This window comes from Cyprinodon tularosa, unplaced genomic scaffold, assembly GCF_016077235.1.
Source record: "Cyprinodon tularosa strain WSP-4 unplaced genomic scaffold, ASM1607723v1 ctg246, whole genome shotgun sequence".
NCBI classification, from domain to species: domain Eukaryota; kingdom Metazoa; phylum Chordata; class Actinopteri; order Cyprinodontiformes; family Cyprinodontidae; genus Cyprinodon; species Cyprinodon tularosa.
In genome coordinates this window covers 779,233-802,070 of record NW_024038913.1, presented here as the reverse complement: position 1 = coordinate 802,070, position 22,838 = coordinate 779,233, and the positions used below count along the sequence as shown (strand labels likewise).

The following is a 22,838-nucleotide window of genomic DNA, read 5'->3' as shown; positions in this document are numbered from 1 at the left end:
TTTAAGAAAGCAAGAAACAACACAACTTCCCAAGTACAACAGCAGATTTACCTTAACATCCAATGTCTTAGCTCTTTCCCTCTCTGCAAAGTCAAAGTCATCCTCATATATTTCATATTCTTCATAATGTGTTTCATTTAAAAAGTCTTCATATTCAAGGTTCTGTAGAAATATAAGAAACTTGTTAGTGAAAGGATTCCCCGGTGTTTTGTTTGATTACATTTTATTTGACTTATCCTACCTCATAATTGGTAGAATTTGGACCCACATTTACTGTAGAAACAGAGAGATCTTCATTCAAGTCCTCATAAAAGTCATCTTCATAACTCACCACCAGTGGTGTGTTCACTGGCGTGGTTTCCTGCCGGCCAACAGTTTTAAGTGAGTCATCATGAACGCAAACCAGAGAGCAATAAGACTACCCTGAGGGAAAAAGTGCTTCCCTGTCAAAGCACATTTTTAAGAAAAATAAATGTTAGTGTAGTTAATTACGATTAACATGAATGCAGAAGGGAAATTAGCCGATAGTTTAGATCAGTTTTGTTTAACAAGGTGAAAGAGACTGACAAACAACAGTGTGAGCAGGACAAATTTATTATCTTGACAAACTGCCACATGACAAACACAGAGAAGTCATACAAATGATATATATTTTTATTTGCAGGAGAAGATAAAACTGGTAGCTTCATTATGAGACGTTGGGACATATCCTTAATTAGCAGCAATCCAAGCACAGGCTATGCAGTTTAAGTGAACCTGAAAGCAAATAATTACTGAGACGCCTTTTCGATTTGCATCTGCATTTTTTAAAGTTTACAATAAGACATGTAGTTAAAATTAATATTTATTTTGTTAATTAGAATGCAGTGTTCAAATCTTCTTTATGAAAATGAGGATTAGGTGATGATTATGAAGGCATTGGTTAGTTGTGATAAGTAACTAGGGTGGTAAGAAGAGGAAGAGGTGCCCACTATGGTTAGAACTACAAAGGGTGGGAGGGGTTTAGTGTGGATCACATCTACTGATAAATTTGACTACCTCCTTGGTAACCTTTGATACAGGCAGTGTACTGGACACCTTGGTGGGAGCCTCAGAGGTGAAGTCAGATTTATATGTAGGCATCACCATTGTGGTCTTGTCAACCACGTCAGTTGGAAGAACAGTTTCAAGGTCGCTCTGGCTTTGGGGTAATTTTGTTGGCTGCAAAAGTTCCTGTAACTGAAACTCGGGCAGTGGTGTAGTTGCTCGATAGAGGCCTTCTTCTAGACTCTCCGCTTCATGCTTCTTCTTTCTGGAACCCTTCTTGCCCTTTCCCTTGCCTTTGCGTTTTCCTTTAGAGCCTTTGTCCCTCTTCTTTTTGTCTTTCTTGCCTCTCCTTCCCTTTTTAGAGGATTTTTTTGATTCATCCGGATGGTTATTTTGCATCGACTCAATTTTGAAATGAAAATCAGAGGCAAAAATGGAAGAAGGAGAAACAAAAACAAATAGAGCTGTGAATAAAAACACAATTTTTTAAATAGGCAAAGCATGATGGCCTAGATACACGACTTTAATGTCCCCAATTATAATTAACCCTTCCTCTTAAAAGAATGAGAAAGAAAATCTCACTCTCGTAAGATATGCTTATATTATAAAATAGTATCTTATATCTTATAAAGACAATGGATATAATTTATATGCATTGTCTTTTAAAATTATGAATTTTTTCCACATTAGGACCAGAAACTAAATTGAACTGTAGATTATCTGGGACTTTTCGATAAACTAGCAAAACAAATTATCATTATTCTTCAAATTTTCTTCACAACTTAAAATCAGAAAAGAATGACATCCTTATGTGTTTAGCTTGCTTTTTACCTCGATACCCATAAATAAAAGCCGATGGAATAAATTGCCTACAACCTCACCTATTAGTGAGAAGTGCCATCTGTGTAATTTCATCTAAATAAATACAGGTGTTCAACAAAAGCCATAAAGCTTTTTTGGAGAATGGACCACACAAAATGGTCATGAATGTGTAGGAGGGTAAATCGGGGTTGGGTTATTAAACAATATCAAAAGCTTTAGGCATCTCATGCAGCTCTGTTCATTTTATCATCAGTTTATCATCTGGAAATGAAAAAGCATATGTAACAACTGCAAACTTGCAGACAATAACTCCCCCAGTAAACTGACAGCCAGGGGTAGGAGAGCATCAAGCCAGAGTAACTCTTAAAGAGCTGCTGATATTTAAAGTTCAGCTAGAAGAATCTGTTGGTAGAAAAACTAGCCTATCAGCCATGAACTCCACAAATCTGACCTTTATGAGGAGTTGCATGAAAGAAGGCAAAAATACGCCCTGATTGCAGCTTGCCATAAGACATACAGGGAAAGCACCCAACAATTAGAAGAAAGTACACTCATAAAAATAGGCTATATTTGTTTAATCTCCATTAAATAGCTTTTTGTGGTAGGCACCATCATTCTCACTGTAAAACATGATTGTAGCAACATAATTCTGTGGGAAGGAATTCTTTATTAGGGATAGTGTAAGCTGGTTATAGTTTATGGGAAGATCGACGGAGCAAATAATTCCAGAAAAAAAAATATTGGACTCTGCAAATTATTTGTGATAGGGGTGAAGATTCTTCTCCTTCCAATAAATAGTATAATTTCTTAGACTCAGCGTTCTGCCCTCTATTTTTGGTTGCTTTTTACTTTCAATGTAATTTTGTGTTTTTGTAGTTATTTTCTTGGAGTGTTGTGTTTTTGTGTTGCTCTCTGTTGCCCCCTTGTGCCAGATTCCTTTCCCCTTGGCTCCTTTCTAGCTGCTTCTGCTCACACCTGCTCCCAATTAACTGATTACGCCACCCTTGATTCTTTCTCCCATATATTGTCCTCCTCTGCAGTTCATCAGTGCTGGTTTCTCTTCATTGCTTGCTCCCTGTGTGTTTCTCCGTGGTGTCTCCTGGTTTTTGATTTCTTTATTTTGTTCCTGGATCTTTGTTTCTGTTGCCATCAGAATTTAAATTATATCTGCAAGAACTAATTTCTGCCTCTTCATCTCTACAATTGGATCCTCGCCTAAATTCCACCAAACCTGGCACTTAGTTTTGAAAGCATAATCATGTTTGAGAATGATCTAATGTTATCATAGAACTAAATCCACATTAAAATATGGGACAAAAATTAAAAATCTATATTGACAGATGCTTTCTTCTCATCTGACTAAGCCTGAGCTATGTTCAAAAAGAAAGTGAAGACTGTCAGTCTCTAGATGTATAAAGCAATAAAAAGTTGCACTAGGAATAGAAGCAAAACACAATTCTGCAAACAACTAAACAAATGTCAAATTTAAACAACTGTCTATTTTTTACCCCAACTTTAAACTCCTTCCCTCCTTTTGTTGGTCTAGTACCAAACATTAAAGGCCTTGTGTATGATCCAACAAATATTAAAACTATAACTGTTCCCCCATAAATAAGTCCCCTCCATGAGAGTTGTAGACTGTAATGCACTCCTTTGCCTGAATATGTTGCTGAAGGCAAAACATGATTTCGATCCACTTGCAACTATGGTCAGTGAGTTTGACGGGAAGTGGGTCAGTCTGGTGAAAGATGTGGAAATGCTCTGGATTAAGAGCTTTGCATTCAACTGTATTAATATAAAAGTCAGCTGCGTCAATACCAAGATGGCCTCATACTTCATTCTTTCATCAATGACCAGCTGCATGGTGTACTGTTCATTTATTTCACTATTTCCATCAACAAGACATTGACTCAGAACTGTGGCTCCTGTGACCCGTCCGTGTATACAGCTGTGTCTTCTCTCCTTATCTCTTTCATTCATCAAAAGAAATTTTATATAATCATCTTTATCCTTGATAAAATCATTTTCATACGTGCCTCAAGGAAGGAATAAGCTGTTAGGTCAAAGCTTCTGGCTTACTCTATAGATGTGTGTGTGGATGTGTGTTCTTTTTGGCTTATCTTCTCTGTTTTACTTCCACGGTGTGAGAGTGTGAGCTGCCAAATGAGCACCTGATATTAGAAATGCTTCCATGCTGGCTGCATATCAAAACAAGCTTCAACAGCTTGCTTATTCCCTCTCAATCTCAACACTGTCTCTTTGTGGACACACGTTGCAGCTCATAACAGTGTGTATTGGTAACGTAACATTTAGTTAAGTAGCTTCATGGGATTCCTGAAACTCATGGGACTTACTGAAACCCCTTTAATAGTCGTAATCACTAGGATTCAATAAACAGAGGCTAGAAGGGTTACCTAATTCATGTTATACAAATTATGACCTGCAAACATAGAATGAACCAAGCTGACACTTAAAAATTAAGTTATGACAGAAGTAAAACACAGACTTTGAATAATTTACTGACATGTACTGGAATGCATAAACAACAACAGCACTGTTTTATCTAATAAGAATTTCCTGATTCCTTCCAGTACTGACCTCCTGTTGGTCCAGAGTATGATTGTTGTACGGCAAAGCAAAGTCACAATCAGGCATGAAGTTTAAACAGTAGTTGGCAGCAACCTGAGGGTCATCCACAATCATCAGTTGCTGAATATCTCCCTGAAATTAAAAAATAAAATACAAAAACAGGGAAGAATATAAAAAAATAATAATGAAAACAGAGATAAGAGACATTTTAGAAAAGAAAATTGAATTGAAAATTGAATCATAAGACTGAGGAGCCAGATGTATATCAAAATGTAAGATTAATTAAAGTGATCATGCAGATACAGACAATTGCATACAGTACTCCTAGAACAACAGGAGGGCATTCTTTTTTTATAAGAAACAGTCACAAAGCTTTTTCTTGCCCAATTGTCAGGACCTTTAATTTCCCATTCCACCCTCCAGGCACCGCCAGAGCATATTTACAAACATGAACAGAGACAGCACTGCTGCACCCTGCAGCTTTGAGCCCACGGGCTTGTCTCACATTAGCATCTGCATCAACATCTCCCCATAACATTACAGAATATTCATTGGCTTTTAGAAGACTAGAGGAACTTTTGATGCACGCTGTGAAAGAAGATTAGGATGCATATCAAAGAATAATTGATCAATGAAAACACTAAACCCAATTCTCCATGCAGCAATGTTCAAATAAATACTTACTTACAGCTAAAAGCACATGTTTGTTTTATTTCTATCTTTTATTGTTTTGCTGTTGTATTTTTTGTCTTGCTGAAATGTTTCAAGTCATCAAACAAATCTTAAAGAGTCAATAAAGAAATTACAATTACAATATACAAAACACATACCCACCCACCCCAGTCAAGGCAAGAGTGATGATGTAGTGCAGCTAAGTTGAAGTTGTGCTAATACTGTTGAGGAAAGCAAAGGCTTCTTATGTTCTTCCATGTTTGTGGGTTGCTGCTCTTTTTACCAAATAAAATACTGAATGTTGTGCTCCCTTTTGGTAACTCTTGCAACTCTCATATGATTGGTTTAGGAAAAATGAAGCAAATATGGGCTGTGCACTGTCCTGAATTATTTCCAGACCATATACTTTAAGGTTTGAAAGGAGAAAAAGATAAAGAGGTTTTTTATGGATAGGACCGATTTAGAAAAAGCAGAGAAATGCATAAATATAAAGTTGTATTGCTATCACTAGTCTTCACCTTTTTCAAGCTCATGAAATATGAATGTAGACGTTGGTTAAAAGATCTCAAAAACCAAAACACAAGACCCAGATCTAAAGAAATTTTAGACCTGATAACAGACTCATTGATATTAATCCATCTGTAAAGGGGTAAAAAAGTATTTTCAATACTTAAGAATGAACCAGCCTCATGTCCATTGTTCATAAATAGAAAAAAAACCTAAGAGTCTTGCATCCAACCAGGATTGACCAGGGGACCTGAATTACCACAAACCTACATTGATAGCTCAACCAAGAGGTCACAAAAGAAGCCAGAATAAGACCACAATAAAGGTGTCACTTCTGTTAATTAAGATTTATAGAAAGATGAGTTGGCTAGACTGGCATCCCCTTCATTTGTCAAAAAGCATTTTGATAATCTCCAAAATATTAGGAAATAAGTTAATAGACTGACACAATAATATTTGGACCTTTTGAGAGCTGTGCATCCTGTAATATCAATCATAAAATAACACAGGCTTTTAAAAATTAACATTAAACCATTGCTAGTGTAATAGTTTGTGGTTCCTTTGCTCTTGCACAACCTTAAACAACAGATTAAATGTTTCAACACCAAGATTGGCAAAACCAGATATCAGGAGTATGGGCCAATACTTTTTTCAGAAGTTGGTTTGGAAGACTAAAGTTAAGCCATTTTTTGAAGCTTCTTTTATTTTTTATGCATTCATGCAGATTAACTTTGTTAGATATAGAAATTTATTTTACGGCTTTCAACCTTTAAGTGTGACAACAACATAAAACATGAGAAATGAGATGAAATATAAAAAGAAAAAGGGGTCACATTGCATCCTGATTGGCAAAGTCAGGAAGAGGTCCCATTTGTAAACATATTGAAATGGTGAAATATTACAGTGGAACAGCTGGCAGCCATTTAGGATAAATTGTGTTTGATTAACAGCTTGATGTTGTTCTTATTAAATTCTCATTCTAATCTCTTTAACTGGATTTAGCAGCCACAGGTCAAATAAATCTTAAGGAATCAGCTTGCTTTTCCATATATTCCCCAACACCTCAAGTCAGGCTTCCTCTGCAGAACATGACCAAGTGTAAACCGCAAAGCAAAAAGATAAACCCAAGATTGAAAGTTCAAGCTGCATTTTATGCTTTCAAAACATCAAACATAACTAGAGTACTTATCCAATTATCCTTCCTGTTTTGGCCACAGGCCAGAGTCAAGCAAATTAAATGATTGTACTCTGAGGTGAGAGGCGAAGATGAAAGAAAAGCAAATGGGAGCTAATCCAATCATAATTTAAAATCAAAAGGGAATTCACATCTGCACTTTTCTTGTGCTTTTCACCCCTCCTGAGGAGTACAACTTATAAAACTAATGTTCATGTTTGCACAAAGGCGAAAATATCTTAAGTGCAACAAATAAATAAAAAATTATCTGAATCAACAAACTTCTTCATTTATACATACTTATCTTGCAAATACTCATTTCTTTTTTCTATTGGCTTCTTTCTAGCTTGCAGTAATTTTCACCCATTTCACAAAAAACTGAACTTTGAATAAAGAGGCACATACCCCACTTACATGGCCTCATCTTTTTTACTGTGAGTAGATGTGAAACTACAACAGTTACATTTTGCACAGCAACTTTAAATCTGACCCCTAATTCTAAAAGGAAAACATCCAATTTATTACACATTGATGTGGTCTGTAACAGCAGTTCCAACACACTAAACGAGTTATGGTTGGCAGTAATCCTTATGCTGATTGAGAATGAAAAGCTCAATATAAAGTAAGCTTTCAATCTAGGTTCGGATCTTATCTAAGTAGTCCAATTATTGGTTCATCACAAGACCAAGCTGATGTTTACTTTCCTGCAACTCTAAGCAAGAGTTCTGGGTTTCTGTGACCATTTGTAGTCAATCTGGAAGAAATAAGCATATTAGTGGCTGACCACAGTCCCGTTGCTCCCACGCTAAGGTCCCATGATGGGAGAACTGGGCTGTAATATTGGCCACCTCCCCAGAAACAGGGCCTGGGAACAGAGGCCTTGAGGTCAGCCTGCTTAACTTCTCTCCCTGTGGTACCAACCTTACCCAATATGTAGAATGCTAATATTCTATATATGAAACTAAAAGATTAACCTACTTAAACTAAAAACACAAAAAAAGCAGTCCAAAACATAAAAAACAAACTTTTTTTTTTCTTGAAAATATGACCTCAGATAGTTAATTGACTAATATAAAATACTATTCAGATGACACATCATATAGATTAAGTTTAACGTATCAGTCTTTACCAAAAATCGGATGTGATCATCACACATAAGATGATAAATAAGGGTGCTAAAGTGTTCTTGGACCAAAGCCAAATGCTAAGAGGCCTTGGTCCCTTTTGAAACGGGAAATTTATAGTGCTCACAAGGAGACACATTTCTCAAGTGGGATTTAAAGTAATTACATAAACTGGAAAGCTGCAATCACTGTCTGCAAGCGAGAGGAGGAGTGGGGCAGCTAAGGCTGGCTAAGAGAACAAATGATAAGATGTTAATTGGTGGGCAAGGTTACAGGGTACGTGTTGGCTACACATACAAAACTTAAAAGTTTATGTTGAGACAATTTGTGAAAAAATAAAGATATATTCTAAGCACAGAAAATTCTATTCGTTAAAACAACTTTCCATTCTGATCTTTTTCTGCCCTAGTTTGTTGTCATTTAAACAAAAAAAAAAAATAAAAAAACTAAACATTCACAAAACCTTTTAACAACTATTAAATCTTATGCTTTTCCATTTTCCATTTCTCTATACACTCTATTAGTTGCCCCGAGGACATGGAAGGGGAAAGGGGTTGAGCTGATCTCAATTTCATGCTGTTAGAGATTTAGCCGGCCCTCATTGGGAATGACAATGGAGAAGGTTGAATGCTATCAAGGGAAGTTCAGAGAATGACTGACAGTAAAGGTTAAAGTGGTGACAAGGGGAACTGGTGAGATTCTCACAGGTTGATTTCATACTCAGTGAGAATTGTAACATTTTAATGGGTAGTTATCTAAATTCAAAGTGCCTACAAAAAAAAAAAGTGGTGAATTAAACCTTTTTGTCGATTACTTGTTACAGACACAATACCTAAACTCACTATATGAGACTGACCATATTACCTTTGAATAATTACCAGTATTATTTCATGGCCTTGTATGAAAGTGAATTTAGGCAAATCTGAATAGTAATTCCTCTTCTTCATGCTCCCTAACAGGACGGTATTTAGCTAACACCTAACTAACAAATGATGTGTATCACAAACACATCAAGTCAAATAAAGAAAGATCATCAAACAGGTTGAAATTGTATTTGATCTCCTGCCAAATTTACAAAATATCTTTACTGATTTGGATGCTGCAGAATACGGTATACCGTAACTTGAAAAAGTATTCAAACCCTTTACATTTTTTTTTACTTTTGTAATTTTACAAGCACTATCCTCAGTTTGTTTAAAGTGGTGCATGAATAAAGGAATAAAGCTTTCCAAGTGTGTCGAACATCTGTGTTCACTTTCATTGTAGAACCACTCTACTGTGACAGATATTTATCAATAAAATTTAGGTTAGAAATGTTCTAAAAATAAATATGCTAATATTAAAAATACTTAAACTCGTTAAGGGTTATAACCCTCATGAGGATGAACAAAAAATTGTTTTTAATTTGTTTCTGTTTTCCATCAACTTCATCAGCCCAATGCAGAAAAGCATTCCCATAGTATGATGTGGCCCATATCATGTTTAACAGTGACAATGATGACAGGAAGATTTTGTTATCGGGACTGATTTACTTACATAGATTCAATGTCATTCTCAACTCTTCCCTAAGTATAGGAGCTCACTATTTTTCATGTTTCTTGGCTGTTTCATCTTTTCCATTGCAGCTTCAACATTGTTAGATAAATATTTTTGACTGGACTTTTTTGTTAGTTTATTTTTTTCCATTACAAAACAATTCTATTTTTGCTCCATCTCTGCCTCAATTTTGTCTGCATTTCATCCTCCACAACCACAGCCACTCTTGTTACAGCTTATTGGTTTCCATGATGCTTTTCATTCAATAACAAACATCTTAGGTCTTAGCAGACCACCTGTATTTATATACTTAGTTATAGTGCACAAAGATGGACCATGTTATATAAATGGTTAGAAAATGGTGCAGGAGTTATTCATGAAAACTTTTGAAAATCATGTACCTTGCACATCAAAATTATGCAGTGCATCATTATAAAATCATCATGCAAATCTGTGTTTGGAATGCCAAGCAATTTTAAAAGAAAAATCAAAAGGTAAGAATACTCTTACAAGGCATTGTGGATCATAATAAAACTGGGACTGTTTAGATATTGAGCATTTTAAGATACTGAAAAAATGTCTTCCCATCGAATCAAATGAAGCTTTATTTATAAAGCCCTTTTTATGCAATTATTGTAGTACAAAGGTCTTTCCAGAGTTAATAACATTACCCCATTTCCATCCAACATAGGTATGCATAATTTCATGTAACAATCCTAACAACTTAGGGAGATGACATCATTATATTAAGAAATACTAAACATTTTTGGTCTTTAAACTGTATAGGGATAAAAAAAATAAGAATGTATATGTTCCTGACACTTCAGAAAAGCTGAACTCTATGTGACTTCTTTAAAAACCATCCTAATAGGTTAACAAATAAAAGAAGAAAAAAGTCATGAATGTTAATCAGGAAGTCTCCTATTAAGCCTTTTCATCTTATAAAGACCCATTATTACACTAATACAATAAAAATCTCACACACATAAGATACAAAGACAAAAGATACCAACACAAAGACTACGACATAAAGTGTAAGACATTTTGACTTTGTTTACAGTATCACAAAAAATCACTCAGAATACAGAGCTGCTATTGCATAAATGGTCAAAATGTGCAACACGATCAAACTGTTTATTGTTAGAATATGCCAAACCAGATCTTTCAAAAACAGATCTAAACATTATAAAAAAAACGAAGAAAATAACTATGAAAGTGACTCAGAAATAAACTGAGGTTTTTAGAGAGTTTGTTTTGTGGTTCAGTTTCATAATCTCTTACCTCAAAAACTTCTTCATCAAGCAGCCGAGTTCCAAAAACAATGACCCCCTCGGTGCTGACCACAGCATTGTCCCCCCGCAGCAGATCCAGAGTTTGCACCATCTGGCAGTCCAAGTAAAGGGTCACAGTCTTGTTGAACACACTGTAGGCTATCCTATGCCATCTGAAACAGGAAAGGATTAACAGTTTAGGAGTATACTGTTCTGTCTGTTCACAGATCAAGCTGTATTTCAACTTCTTTCACATTTTATTTAGCAAGAAGACAAGAGAGCTATTTGACTGGGCTGTTCATTTTAAGCTAATCAAGTAAGCTGGGTAAAAGTAAACTGCAAAAACACAATTCTATATTAAGAGGTATGCAAATATTTAAATAATTAGCACATAATATCAAAATAACAAATATTTCTGTCAGATCAGTGGGTTTCAAATAGTCTAACTTATTATCTGACTCAGAAATAACAAAGAGAATAGGAGCCTAAACCCTCATACTACCCACTTTCCATCTGCCATGTTGATTCTCCTGAAAATAGGATAGAGTTGTGGGGTGGGCTCCCCATGCTGGTCTTCATACACAAAGACTGGGGACCGGCCCACCTCGATCCCCACTTGCTGCACCCCCTGGTCATCATACACTGAAAAAAGGAAGAACTGGGAACCCTTTTTAGCTCTGACGGTAGCCATCAGGGAAAAATCTTCAGGAAATCTGGAATCTGCAGATGGAATAGCAGAGAGGAGCGATGTTAAAAAATAAGGAGCAGGGCACAGCAGGGAGCTTGCATTTCATGCATGCTGCCAGCGACTCGGATAGGGATAATGATGAAGAATATTAAGCATGAAAGGACAGATTGTAGTAGTGGGAAAGAAGGTGGGGTTCTGTCACTTTTATTATCCTTTACTAAGACAACAACCACACACAAATTCTGTGCATTAAATGTTTAGAGACACTGAAGGAACTCATTGAGGATTTCATGCCTGAAGTGGATTAAGAGGATTTTCTGTATGTTGTAAAGTAAAAAAAAAAAGGTCTAGACGCTACCAGGGAATAGCTGTTTAGTGGGAGTGCTGAGTTGGATCTTTTTGATCTTGTAAGCCAGGTCTGTCTCCTCCGTGCCCCTCCTGCTGGTGCAGAAACCAGCCTCCAAGGAAACTCCCTCCATGCTCTCTGACAGCCCAAGCACTCGCAAAACATCAACAGGATCAGCTGGGAATGGAAATGGAGAGAAAATAAACCATCTGTCGCTGGTAATGGAACAAACTGAGGAAACACTGGGTTCTGTTATTTCATGCTCATACACTGTGGCAAATAAAGTTTTGTAGAAAAAGTAAACGCATTTTAATAGTTTATGTCTTGCTTTCCATTTCTCCCTTTTTACTTGCATGACAAAAGATCATAAGGCTTTTAAACAGAATGAAACTAGAATACTGTGTTTTATTTTTACGAATGTCAGCTTAAAACTCAAATTCTGCCATTGAGACAGCCCGCCATTTCTGTCTGGCTCGCTTTAATACTAGTTGTTACCGATCAGAGGAGCAGGATTTAGTGAGGCTGAAAGCTGGTTTTAAAGTATGGTGCCTTCCTGCTTTCTGTGAGCAGAAAAAGATGAGCTCCTCTGAGGCGGCAGGTGGAGGGGCTTCTGTGGATGTTATTATAGTATAGGGGGTGGTACAAAATCTAACCTGTAATCCTGCGACAATACACCTGACAGCTGACACCTGCTCAGTTCACAATGCACCAGCCACCAATGACACATCTGGATTCTATTTAGATGAATCTGAGGGGTTTATTCCCTGCTTTGTATGCCACAAATAAATCAATCATAAAGATAGATGCTCTTTCTAAGGTATAGGTGATCAAATAATGTTTATTGTAGTAACTGAAGCCTCTGAAGAAAAGGGCTTTCTCCAGTCAACAGTCTCCCTCCTTTCAATGAGCCTTTGCTTTATTTGCAATCCCCTGCTCATGTTATTAGATGTCTGCTGATAAAGTGCTGGCGTGAGCATTAGCCAGCATCGGAGCTTTGTGTGCAGCCAGTCTCCAACCAGCTGCTACAGAGAACTGTTCAGCACTTTGCACTGCCGACAACTGAAGTGAGGATCCTGCACCCAAACTGCCTCCTGAAACTCTTACTGCTCAGAGTTTCTTTTATTTTATTTTTTTGTTAATTAAACATGTGGGAAGAGTTTACCATTACCCATCTATATGACTTCATATATACATATGGGCAATATTTTTATATACAGGTGCTGGTCATAAAATTAGAATATCATGAAAAAGTAGATTGATTTCAGTAATTCCATTTAAAAAGTGAAACTTGTATATTATATTCATACATTACATACAAACTCATATATTTCAGATGTTTATTTTGTTTAATTTTGATGATTACAAATGACAACAAATGAAAATCTCAAATTCATCATATCAGAAAATTAGAATATTACTGAAGACCAATAAAAACAAAGGATTTATAGAAATGTTGGCCAACTGAAAAGTATGAACATGAAAAGTATGAGCATGTACAGCACTCAGTATTTAGTTGGGCCTCCTTTGGCCTGTATTACTGCAGCAATGCGGCGTGGCATGGAGTCGATCAGTCTGTGGCACTGCTCAGGTGTTATGATAGCCCAGGTTGCTCTAATAGTGGCTTTTAGCTCTTCTGAATTGTTGGGTCTGGTGTATTGCATCTTCTTCTTCACAATTTTCTATGGGGTTAAGGTCAGGAGAGTTTGCTGGCCAATTAAGAACAGGGATACCATGGTCCTTCAACCAGGTACTGGTAGCTTTGGCACTGTGTGCAGGTGCCAAGTCCTGTTGGGAAATGAAATCTGCATCTCCAAAAAGTTGGTCAGCTGCAGGAAGCATGAAGTGCTCTAAAACTTCCTGGTATGTGGCTGCGTTGACCCTGGACCTCAGAAAACACAATGGACCAACACCAGCAGATGACATGGCACCCCAAACCATCACTGACTGTGGAAACTTTACACTGGACTTCAAGCAACGTGGATGAAGTGCCTCTCTTCTTTTCCTCCAGACTCTGGGACCTTGATTTCCAAAGGAAATGCAAAATTTACTTTCATCAGAGAACATGACTTTGGACCACTCACCAGCAGTCCAGTCCTGTTTCTCTTTAGCCCAGGCAAGACGCTTCTGACGCTGTCTGTGGTTCAAGAGTGGCTTGACACAAGGAATGCGACAGCAGAAACCCATGTCTTTCATACGTCTGTGTGTGGTGGTTCTTGAAGCACTCACTCCAGCTGCAGTCCACTCTTTGTGAATCTCCCCCACATTTTTGAATGGGTTTTGTTTCACAATCCTCTCCAGGGTGCGGTTATCTCTCTTGCTTGTACACTTTTTTCGACCACATCTTTTCCTTCCCTTCGCCTCTCTATTAATGTGCTTGGACACTGAGCTCTGTGAACAGCCAGCCTCTTTAGCGATGACCTTTTGTGTCTTGCCCTCCTTGTGCAAGGTGTCGATGGTCGTCTTTTGGACAACTGTCAAGTCAGCAGTCTTCCCCATGATTGTGTAGCCTATAGAACTAGACTGAAAGACCATTTAAAGGCTTTTGCAGGTGGTTTGAGTTAATTAGCTGATTAGAGTGTGGCACCAGGGGCCATCAATTTTGAACCTTTTCACAATATTCTAATTTTCTGATATGATGAATTTGAGATTTTCATTTGTTGTCATTTGTAATCATCAAAATTAAACAAAATAAACATCTGAAATATATGAGTTTGTATGTAATGTATGAATATAATATACAAGTTTCACTTTTTAAATGGAATTACTGAAATCAATCTACTTTTTCATGATATTCTAATTTTATGACCAGCACCTGTATATTGTCAATGAGGCTCTTGTATAGCTTTGTAAGATAAAAGTTTGATTATCCTTTGCTGAAAAGTCAGCAATGAATAGTTATTTCTTGAGGTGCTGTTTGGAAAATTGCTGCCTAAAAAGAAGCAACATGGGACTCATTACACAGAGTTCACGAGAATATACTGTAACCGCCGAATTATAGCACCTGACAAAATAACGTTAATCTAAACTTACAGGATTATCTGTTAACCAGCTATTTACCAGCAATGGCATCACTGTGCAATTGCTGTATCATTGAAGTTAGAAGCTGCTTGATAAGTTTGAGGTATTGAGGTATGTAATGAAAGATCATTTTCATCTGACACACATATATTATTGAAGGACCACGCTATCAGAATACACAGTTGAGCCACAGAAAGACAAGCAGCAGACTCTCAGATAGCTAATCACATTACCTACTTAGACAAACATCTGCAAATAGATGTGCATTGAATCATATGAAACATCCCATGTAAAAAAACAAACAAAACAAAAAAGTATGAATACGGGTTAGGGGGTTGCAGAGGACATGGACTGTGTAGATGTACCCCTAAAAGATTTTGATGCAATGTGAAAAGCTTACTAAAACCTTTTCACCACTGTAAAATATATCAGCCTATTCCACACAAGAATCAGAATTACAAAAACCCCAGAATAACAGCCTGCCTTTAGAAGTTTGGGTACGTGCAGCTATCAGTGTAGGAACGATATCTTTTCCATTCTTATGCTCAATTAAATCACTGTGAGTTATATAAATTCTAGCAACTTCTTTACTTTCCTGAAGCATTGACTGTCTGAACAAGTTTCACTTGCATTTCATTATTCTTTTTTCCTGACATTACCCCTTAAATTATATACTGTGGAGAGTCTTAGGAAGGTTGAATAAGGATACAAGGGATAAAAATCTTTAAAAATGATGGAGTTCTATTGATAAACAAGCTGTGCATGAAGCCATGGAGCTGCATGATGGAAATTTTATGAAGTCTCCAAGGACCCGGGTGTTTTTCAACTACATGCATATGTCAACATACTTGGGAAAGGTCTGGCTTTTTCATACATGTCTAGTAAAACAGTGTGACTTAACATGGAGAAAATACACAACTAAAAATGTAAATGAACTGCAATAAGACAGATTCCTACTTTTGGAACACTTTTTTTTTTCCCTTTGTCTTTTTGTCTGTAATTTAACCAAAAGCATCAGGAAGCAATAAAAAAGAGATAGAAAAGCTTTATTAGACAGATAATATTTGAGCAGTCCATCTTACAGATGAACCCTGTCCCTAAGAACTGATACCAAACAGTCTTTTTGAGTCTGCCTTATGACATTACCCATTCTCTCTTTGCCCTGCAGCTACAAAACCCAACTTAGCAAAATTTCACTCATTAGAGGACATAATAATGAGTAAAATACTTGCATGTGATTCTAAAACAAAATCTCTAGATACATCCTTTATGACTCATACCACCTACACTCCAAGCCCTGCCTGAGAAGACCCCCTCATACAGAGACAATACAACACTGTCAGAAGTGATTACATCTGGGAACTGGGGGATTTTAACAAGAAATGAAGCCAAAAAAGAAATTTGTACACATATATATATATATACTCCCATCTTTTCTTAGGCCACATCCTGGAATGAGAGTAGGAGAGCAACTGACATTTAAACGTAAATTATTTAAGATGTACAGATATCTTCAACAAGCTATAAAAAAAATACATGCTAGCACAAGAAGAAATAAAGAGCAACTCTTTGAAAATAAAACTCCATAAAAAGTGCAGCAGAAAGATAATTTATTCAAAGAAGGTTCAAGGGTGCCAAGTGCTAAAAGACGGTGATTAATAATGAAAATTGATGTAAGAACTAGTGCAAGTGGTTGAATAAATCCAGACGCATTTTCTCTCAGGCACGGGAAGATATAATTTAATTAGAACAGGATGTGAACCTTTGTCTGGGTCACATCTGTGTGCAGACGAGAACACTAAGAGAGGAGTTAAGGGGAACTAATACATGTAACACGGATTGAAAAGTTTTTAAAAAATCAAATAAGATTGACAAATTGTAAACATGAGCTGCATCTCTATCTTTGTCTAGCTTGATTAAGACAGTTGCAGAGGAAGAAATAACACATTAGCATTTTATCAAGTCAAAGCTACTCCTGAATTTCTGTGTTGTTTCATATGTGATCCACCAACAAATGTGGATAAATTTTACCAAGGTCTACTGTAAACAAGAGAAACATAAAAAAAACCCTCTGCTTTGAGTTTTGAATAAGGCAACATATTGAAGCTACAATGTTATTAAACTGTATGTGTGCAATCTATTACACAAATCTATTTTTCAGCAAATATATGTACGACTAGAATTATTATCTTTTATATTGTGTAACTAGAAAAGACACAAGATTTAAAATCAAATTTACAAGGATCTACCAAACAAAAATACTGTTGAAACAGAAATTATAATAGATCAGTGTAAATAAAAAGAATAAGGTCCAAACACATGTTCAGTGCTTAAGTCAAATAATTTATCCAATATTTGCATTAAGATCTTTGACTGTATGAAATGTTTGGCAGATTTTAAACTCACTTGTCGAAATAAGTTATTTTAAAAGTATCTCATTCTGGAGCTGATTCTGATTTGATTCAAACGCTTACAACAAGAGCCATAAATAATACATAAATAATGTATCTTTTTAGGAGAGCTTTAATGAATGTGGGTCAACTGCTATGTTCTGTTGTTGGAGCTACCAGTTCCACACCCACATCAGCAAGTTGTTTGGTGTTGAAATAAGAAAACTTATAAGGAATCTGGTTACAGGATTCCTTCCAGTTCACATCAGCACCACATTCTTCAATCTTCACAGTTTTTCATGACCCATTTTGTTTCACAGCAAGATGAGCTGTCAGGCCAAAAGCTACTTGGCCCAGGGAGAGAACACCTGCCCCTCAAGGCCTTCAACTAAACAGCCGCTCCTCAGAAAAAAACAGATTTAAACTTCTGGTCATGTGAGAACCTTGCTAAACAAATGTACATCCTTGCTGCATAATTCCAGGGGCATGCTTAATGTTCAAACCAACTGACAAGAGTTCATACTGCATTAAAAAGCTAAAAAGCATCCCAGTTTCTCACCAAAACGAAAGGCAACATAAATAAACAAGTATTCATGGAGTTTCATGCAAAACAGATGCAATGGATTGAGTCATCTTTCATCTCTTTGTTCTTCCACCTTTCCACAGAGCCAGACTGGGTACTGTCGCTGCTCTTAACAGTCAAACACAGGGCAACACGCAATCAAAGGACAAACAACCACTTCATTTAGGGCAATTTAAACCATACAATTAAACTGACAATATCAGATAAATATAAAGGTAATATTGGTAAAAGGGAACATGAAGACATTATTTGTATTAAATAATAGGTGAGAATTATCGCCTTTATGGTTAAATTTATAGCAAGCACTGACCCATGTAAAGAATTGTCTGTACAGCTATTCGAAAAAGAAAAGAAGATATATATGTCCCGATCCTATATTAATATCAGATATCAATCTGATATTAGCCAAAAAAATAATATTGGATTACATCATCTGGGATCTAAAATCTCTCATATTTCCATGCTGATAGAATCACTCTGCTTCTGTGTAAAGCAGGCATGCCCAAAGTCGGTCGGTCATGAGGGTCACTATCCTGCAGGTTTTAGAGACTTCCTTGTTTCAGCACAGCTGATTTCCATTTATAGCTTATTAACAGGCCTTTGCCAAACTGCAATAATCAGAATCAGCTGTGCCGAACCAGCGAAACATTGAAAACCTGTAGGACAGTGGCCCTCGATGACCGACTTCGGGCATGCCTGGTTTAAGGTGTCTGTAACTCATTGGTTAATATTAGATGAGTCTTTTAATTTCATAGCTTTTGTTGTTGACAATCATTCTGTTTAGTAAAATCCATAGATCAAGTTTTTTCAAACCTTCTAAAGTACAAAATAAGTAATAAAAGTGTGTATGATTGGATTTAAGTCTCAAAGTGGCAATATCTGTATCATATTGCAAATGAAATAGCTGTATCAGGACATCCTAATATTTACATATAAACATTAACTCTTTATGCAAGAAGATGCTTCTGCTTTCACTTTAAAAAGATTTAAAGTATATTGCCTTAGTACCACACAGCAAGAAGGCCTCCTCCGACTCTAAGCAATCTAATCCATATCCTCAAAACATATATGCTGCGACTACAGGATCTATGAACTAAGTACAGTCGGGAGAGGGTATGCAAGTCTCTGAGTAAATAAAAAAACAGTGCAATTACTGCTGCTGGAACAAGCTCAAACAAAGATTGCTGTTTTGCTTTTTTTTGTTTTTCAGAGCTTCTGCCAGCTGTAAGTAAACTGTTTATTTAATTGTTTTATTACTTGCATAAGTTCAAGTCTGTCTTGTCTGTATTTGCACAAAATAGAAAGCTTGTGTGATAAATATTTTTTACATTATTGCTGCATTGCCACTCAATTTATGTTACTATTTAACCACTTTGGCTTGTATATTTCCCAAGGTAGATGTGTTTTCCTTTGCCACTATGTCTCTATCAGCCTTATTAATGGCGTTCCCTTCAGATTGCTGAATAGTTTCAACCAAAAATGATCCAGCGTCAATCTTGATCCGACAGAGAGGCGTTGCAGAGGATGGCCAGGAGTCTGCATCGCCTCCTTCTCTCCTAAGCACTCCAATTATAATAGAATAGAATAGAATAGAATAGAAAATCTCTTCATTGTCCCACAATGGGGAAATTCTACAGTGAATCGTTTTGACATCATTATATCTATCTTTTCGTCTGATTTGCCACCACCAAATAGATATTTGATATTTTTTTCCACCCTATTTCATTCACAGAAAAATTGCATCTAAATCTGCATCTAAAAATATCATATCAGTGTTTTATGCAAGTAAATATGCTGCTACAAGCCTTTATTTTTAATAGTTTTGACGAAAGATATACAGATAAAAAAGTTTTCATAATAATCCATGTGTTTTCAAACGGAGTGTTTCAAATTTGATCTCTACAGTGGTGTGCACTGGGTTATGGACTCGGATAAAAACACAGATGACATGAATGGACACTGCACAAAAGAGAGATTCACCTATGTTTGCTCATTGCAATTCTACAATAAGCATTTCCTACTAGTCCCAGAAAAAGCTGCTTGAAGCTTTCAATGATCAGAAGCTCACAGTCGTAGAACCCTGAAGGGAAGGAAACTTCTGGAAGCCAGATGGGGAAAAAATACTATAGAAGGCAATTTGGCACCACAACATGTCAAAGCATCACTTTTACATATTAAAGACTTGGTGGTGTTCCAATTAGTTTTGCTCATCAAAAAGTCTAAGATGCAGTTTGATGTGGTTTCTAGCGCAGTCCTGCACATAAGTTCTACTTGTGCTAAAATCTCCATTTTCTGTATTTAAACAGTGCCAAATTAGGATGACCTTATCATTTGTTTTCATTTCCCATTAATTTGTTCTTGGATCAAAGGAAAAGCGGTCTCTCTGTAACCTGGGAGTTGGCGGTTGGATTGGCAAGAAGACTGGATCAAACGGGACTCCGCAGGGGGCCTGTATGGACTGTTTTTCCTTGTTAATGAAGGACAAGACAAGCATAAGTAGTACAGGAGGAGGACCAAACCATAAACAAGGAGACAAGGCAAAGAAAAAAAAAAACTCTCCATTTTAACACTTTGAAAGAAACAGAAAAAAAACAAGCAAAAAAGCATAGGATTAAGACTAAAGTGAACTGTGAATGTGTGCAAAAATGTCTCACTTCCTGTCTGTAAACATGACTACAAAGTCCCCTCTCTTCTGTCTCAAATGCGCATATGGGAAAGCATTCTACCACTAACACACACATATTGATGCAGACCATTCAAAGTCTGAGGGACACAAACCTATTATAAACTGCAAGCAGAAAAGTAAGGCTGCATATCAGCACAGCCACATGTGCTGTGTACTTTGAAACTATCTGAGCGCACAAAACCCTTATTAGCTGTGGACACAACAGCCACTATGTGCCACTTGAATATGATCAGGTCAGCTGGCTCACTTCCATGTTCCATCACTTCATTTCAGCCAGTAAGCAACAAATGCCTCATGCCATAAAAGCTCTCTAAGTGATAACCACTCCTGCTGTTGAGACATGTTGCTCCATCAGGGGTCTCTTCACAGAGGCCCCTGTAAAGGAGGTAATCTACACCTGTTAAAAGAAAGCACCGATAACCATAAGCTGCAAGGGTGGAAAGCAGCAGCAAACCAAACGGTAGGTGTTGTATATTGCAGAAGGGCACTGATGGAGGCAGCCACCAGATTTGTTCCCTTGCAGGTGCATTGCAAAAAAAGGAGTTATTGCAAGCAATTAAGCTACATCTGCAAAATATGATTTGAGGCAATTGCATGAAACACGTCAAACTTTCAGATTCATCAGCCTAATAAAGACTATGTCAGTAAAGTTTGTAAATTCTTAGCACTTGATGATAAGTATTTTACAAGGAGGAGGAACATTAAACAGGTCCATGACTGGAATGTTAATCTACTCTGTTCCTTTCAGAGTTCAACCACTCATCTTAGTTCACAGACCGACGCTAAACCTTTTCACGGTAAACCGACGCCGGTCACAAGCAAACTCAAACATGACATCACAGCCTGCAGCGCAAAGACGCAGAAGCATCACCCGATGCGTAAAGAGTTCATCCAGATTCAAGCCTTAGCGTATCATATTACATTAATATGCAAATAAAGCACACAAGCTGATTTAATAATAATATGTTTGCTGAATTGATTATTTTGAACGGAATTAGTTATTTGCGCTGATCTGGTGGGCTTTGAGAGAAACTGAAGGCGACCACAAATGAACCACCCTGTAGAACAAGCTGCGGTCTCCAAGATGTTTACGCAGCATAAAATGATTGCAATCAGCTTTGGATTTCAGTTTAAAAGTGAAACTTAAAAGAAAAGTCAAAGATCATACTTTGGGGCTAACATATATGGTTGCTTCAGGGTAAAGTTAGTCAAAGTAATGCTCGCAAAAAGTCTCATAAACTTGGATAGCTCCAGACAGGGGCTGAAGAAACTTTCTATGGTTCTTTAAAAGTAAACAGATTATATTAATTATGTCACAATATGGGCTTAATTTAATACTTTACCAGCTTTAGCCGCAGTTAGATGAAGTAGTATAAAAATAAATAGCGGTATTCTTCTGCGCGACCTGCTCCTTATGAAGTGGTCCATCCTTCAGAGCCACGACCCCGTCTGCCCCCGCACCCAGAACTTTATAGGCTGCTGCAGGATCTCTGTTTGTTAGAAACTAGGCAGCCATTCGGGGGTGGAAAGGCGTTCAGTCTTCCCACTTCCTTGATTGTTGGGGAAGATTTTATTGTGATGGTTTTCTCACTGGCCCTGTGTCCCTCTCATTCAATCTCTCCCTCTCATCATCACTCCAACCCTCTGCTCTCCACCTCTTCCCTCCCATAGGGCGCACGGATGAATGGTGCGCAGCAGAAAACCCCCTCATAAATCAGGCTTATTCGTTCATGCAATTTGTTAGGTCTCCTATCTTTGCCATTGCTATCAAGGGTGCTGTACAACTGCATCTATATAAGTTACGATACTGTCGAAAGAAGTTTTTTTGTTTTTTGTTTCAGTGATTCTGTTCAAAACTGTAGATGCATTGCTTAAACAATGATAAATCCCAGGCTTTGATTTGACTTATTAGTATGAATATTTGTTTTATGATTTTATCATAACACTTACATTACAAATATAAAAATCCCCCAACTCAACCCTCAGGAAATCAATGCATGTCATGAGACCCACAGAAAACACATCGCAAGTGATTTCCTAAAGAATCAGATGGACTTATGATTTGTCAGTTATCCAGCAAGATTAATAAGGATGGTCAGCCTCAAAATGTAATTGCTAAAGAAGCTGGCAGTTCACATGATAACCTTTTCAGAGATTTGGATTTCCCAACATGACTTGGCACCTGCCCACACTGCCAAACTAACAATGCCTTCCTTAGTGATTATGGTACCCTTGTGTTTCACTAGCAAACTGGGGTGACCCCATTCAGAATCTATTAATTATTGTCCAGAGGAAGAAGCAATGTCATATCTAACAATACTAAATAGCAAAATGTTTTTATTAAAGCAAATTACAGCGGGTGAAATAAGTATTTAACATGGCACCATTTTCTCAAATCAATTCAAT

At 37.0% G+C, this 22,838-nt stretch overlaps 1 protein-coding gene across 2 annotated transcripts in view; it reads right to left on the bottom strand.

The window, feature by feature from the left end:
• The window catches only part of col5a3a (collagen, type V, alpha 3a), a 55,755-nt gene extending 33,659 nt beyond the window's left edge, over nt 1-22,096 (bottom strand). The window contains exons 1-8 of one of the 2 annotated variants that reach the window (XM_038287891.1): nt 21,776-22,095; nt 11,768-11,932; nt 11,228-11,441; nt 10,732-10,894; nt 4,447-4,569; nt 1,039-1,428; nt 242-361; nt 52-162 (exon numbers count right to left, since the gene is read on the bottom strand). In XM_038287891.1, coding sequence (XP_038143819.1) covers nt 52-162; nt 242-361; nt 1,039-1,428; nt 4,447-4,569; nt 10,732-10,894; nt 11,228-11,441; nt 11,768-11,932; nt 21,776-21,860 — 1,371 coding nt within the window. In that variant the 5' untranslated portion in view covers nt 21,861-22,095. Of the gene's footprint in view, nt 1-51; nt 163-241; nt 362-1,038; nt 1,429-4,446; nt 4,570-10,731; nt 10,895-11,227; nt 11,442-11,767; nt 11,933-21,775 lie in introns of both variants that reach the window. The other variant, XM_038287892.1, reaches the window with a different exon arrangement.
• Nucleotides 22,097-22,838: the final 742 nt, after the last annotated feature.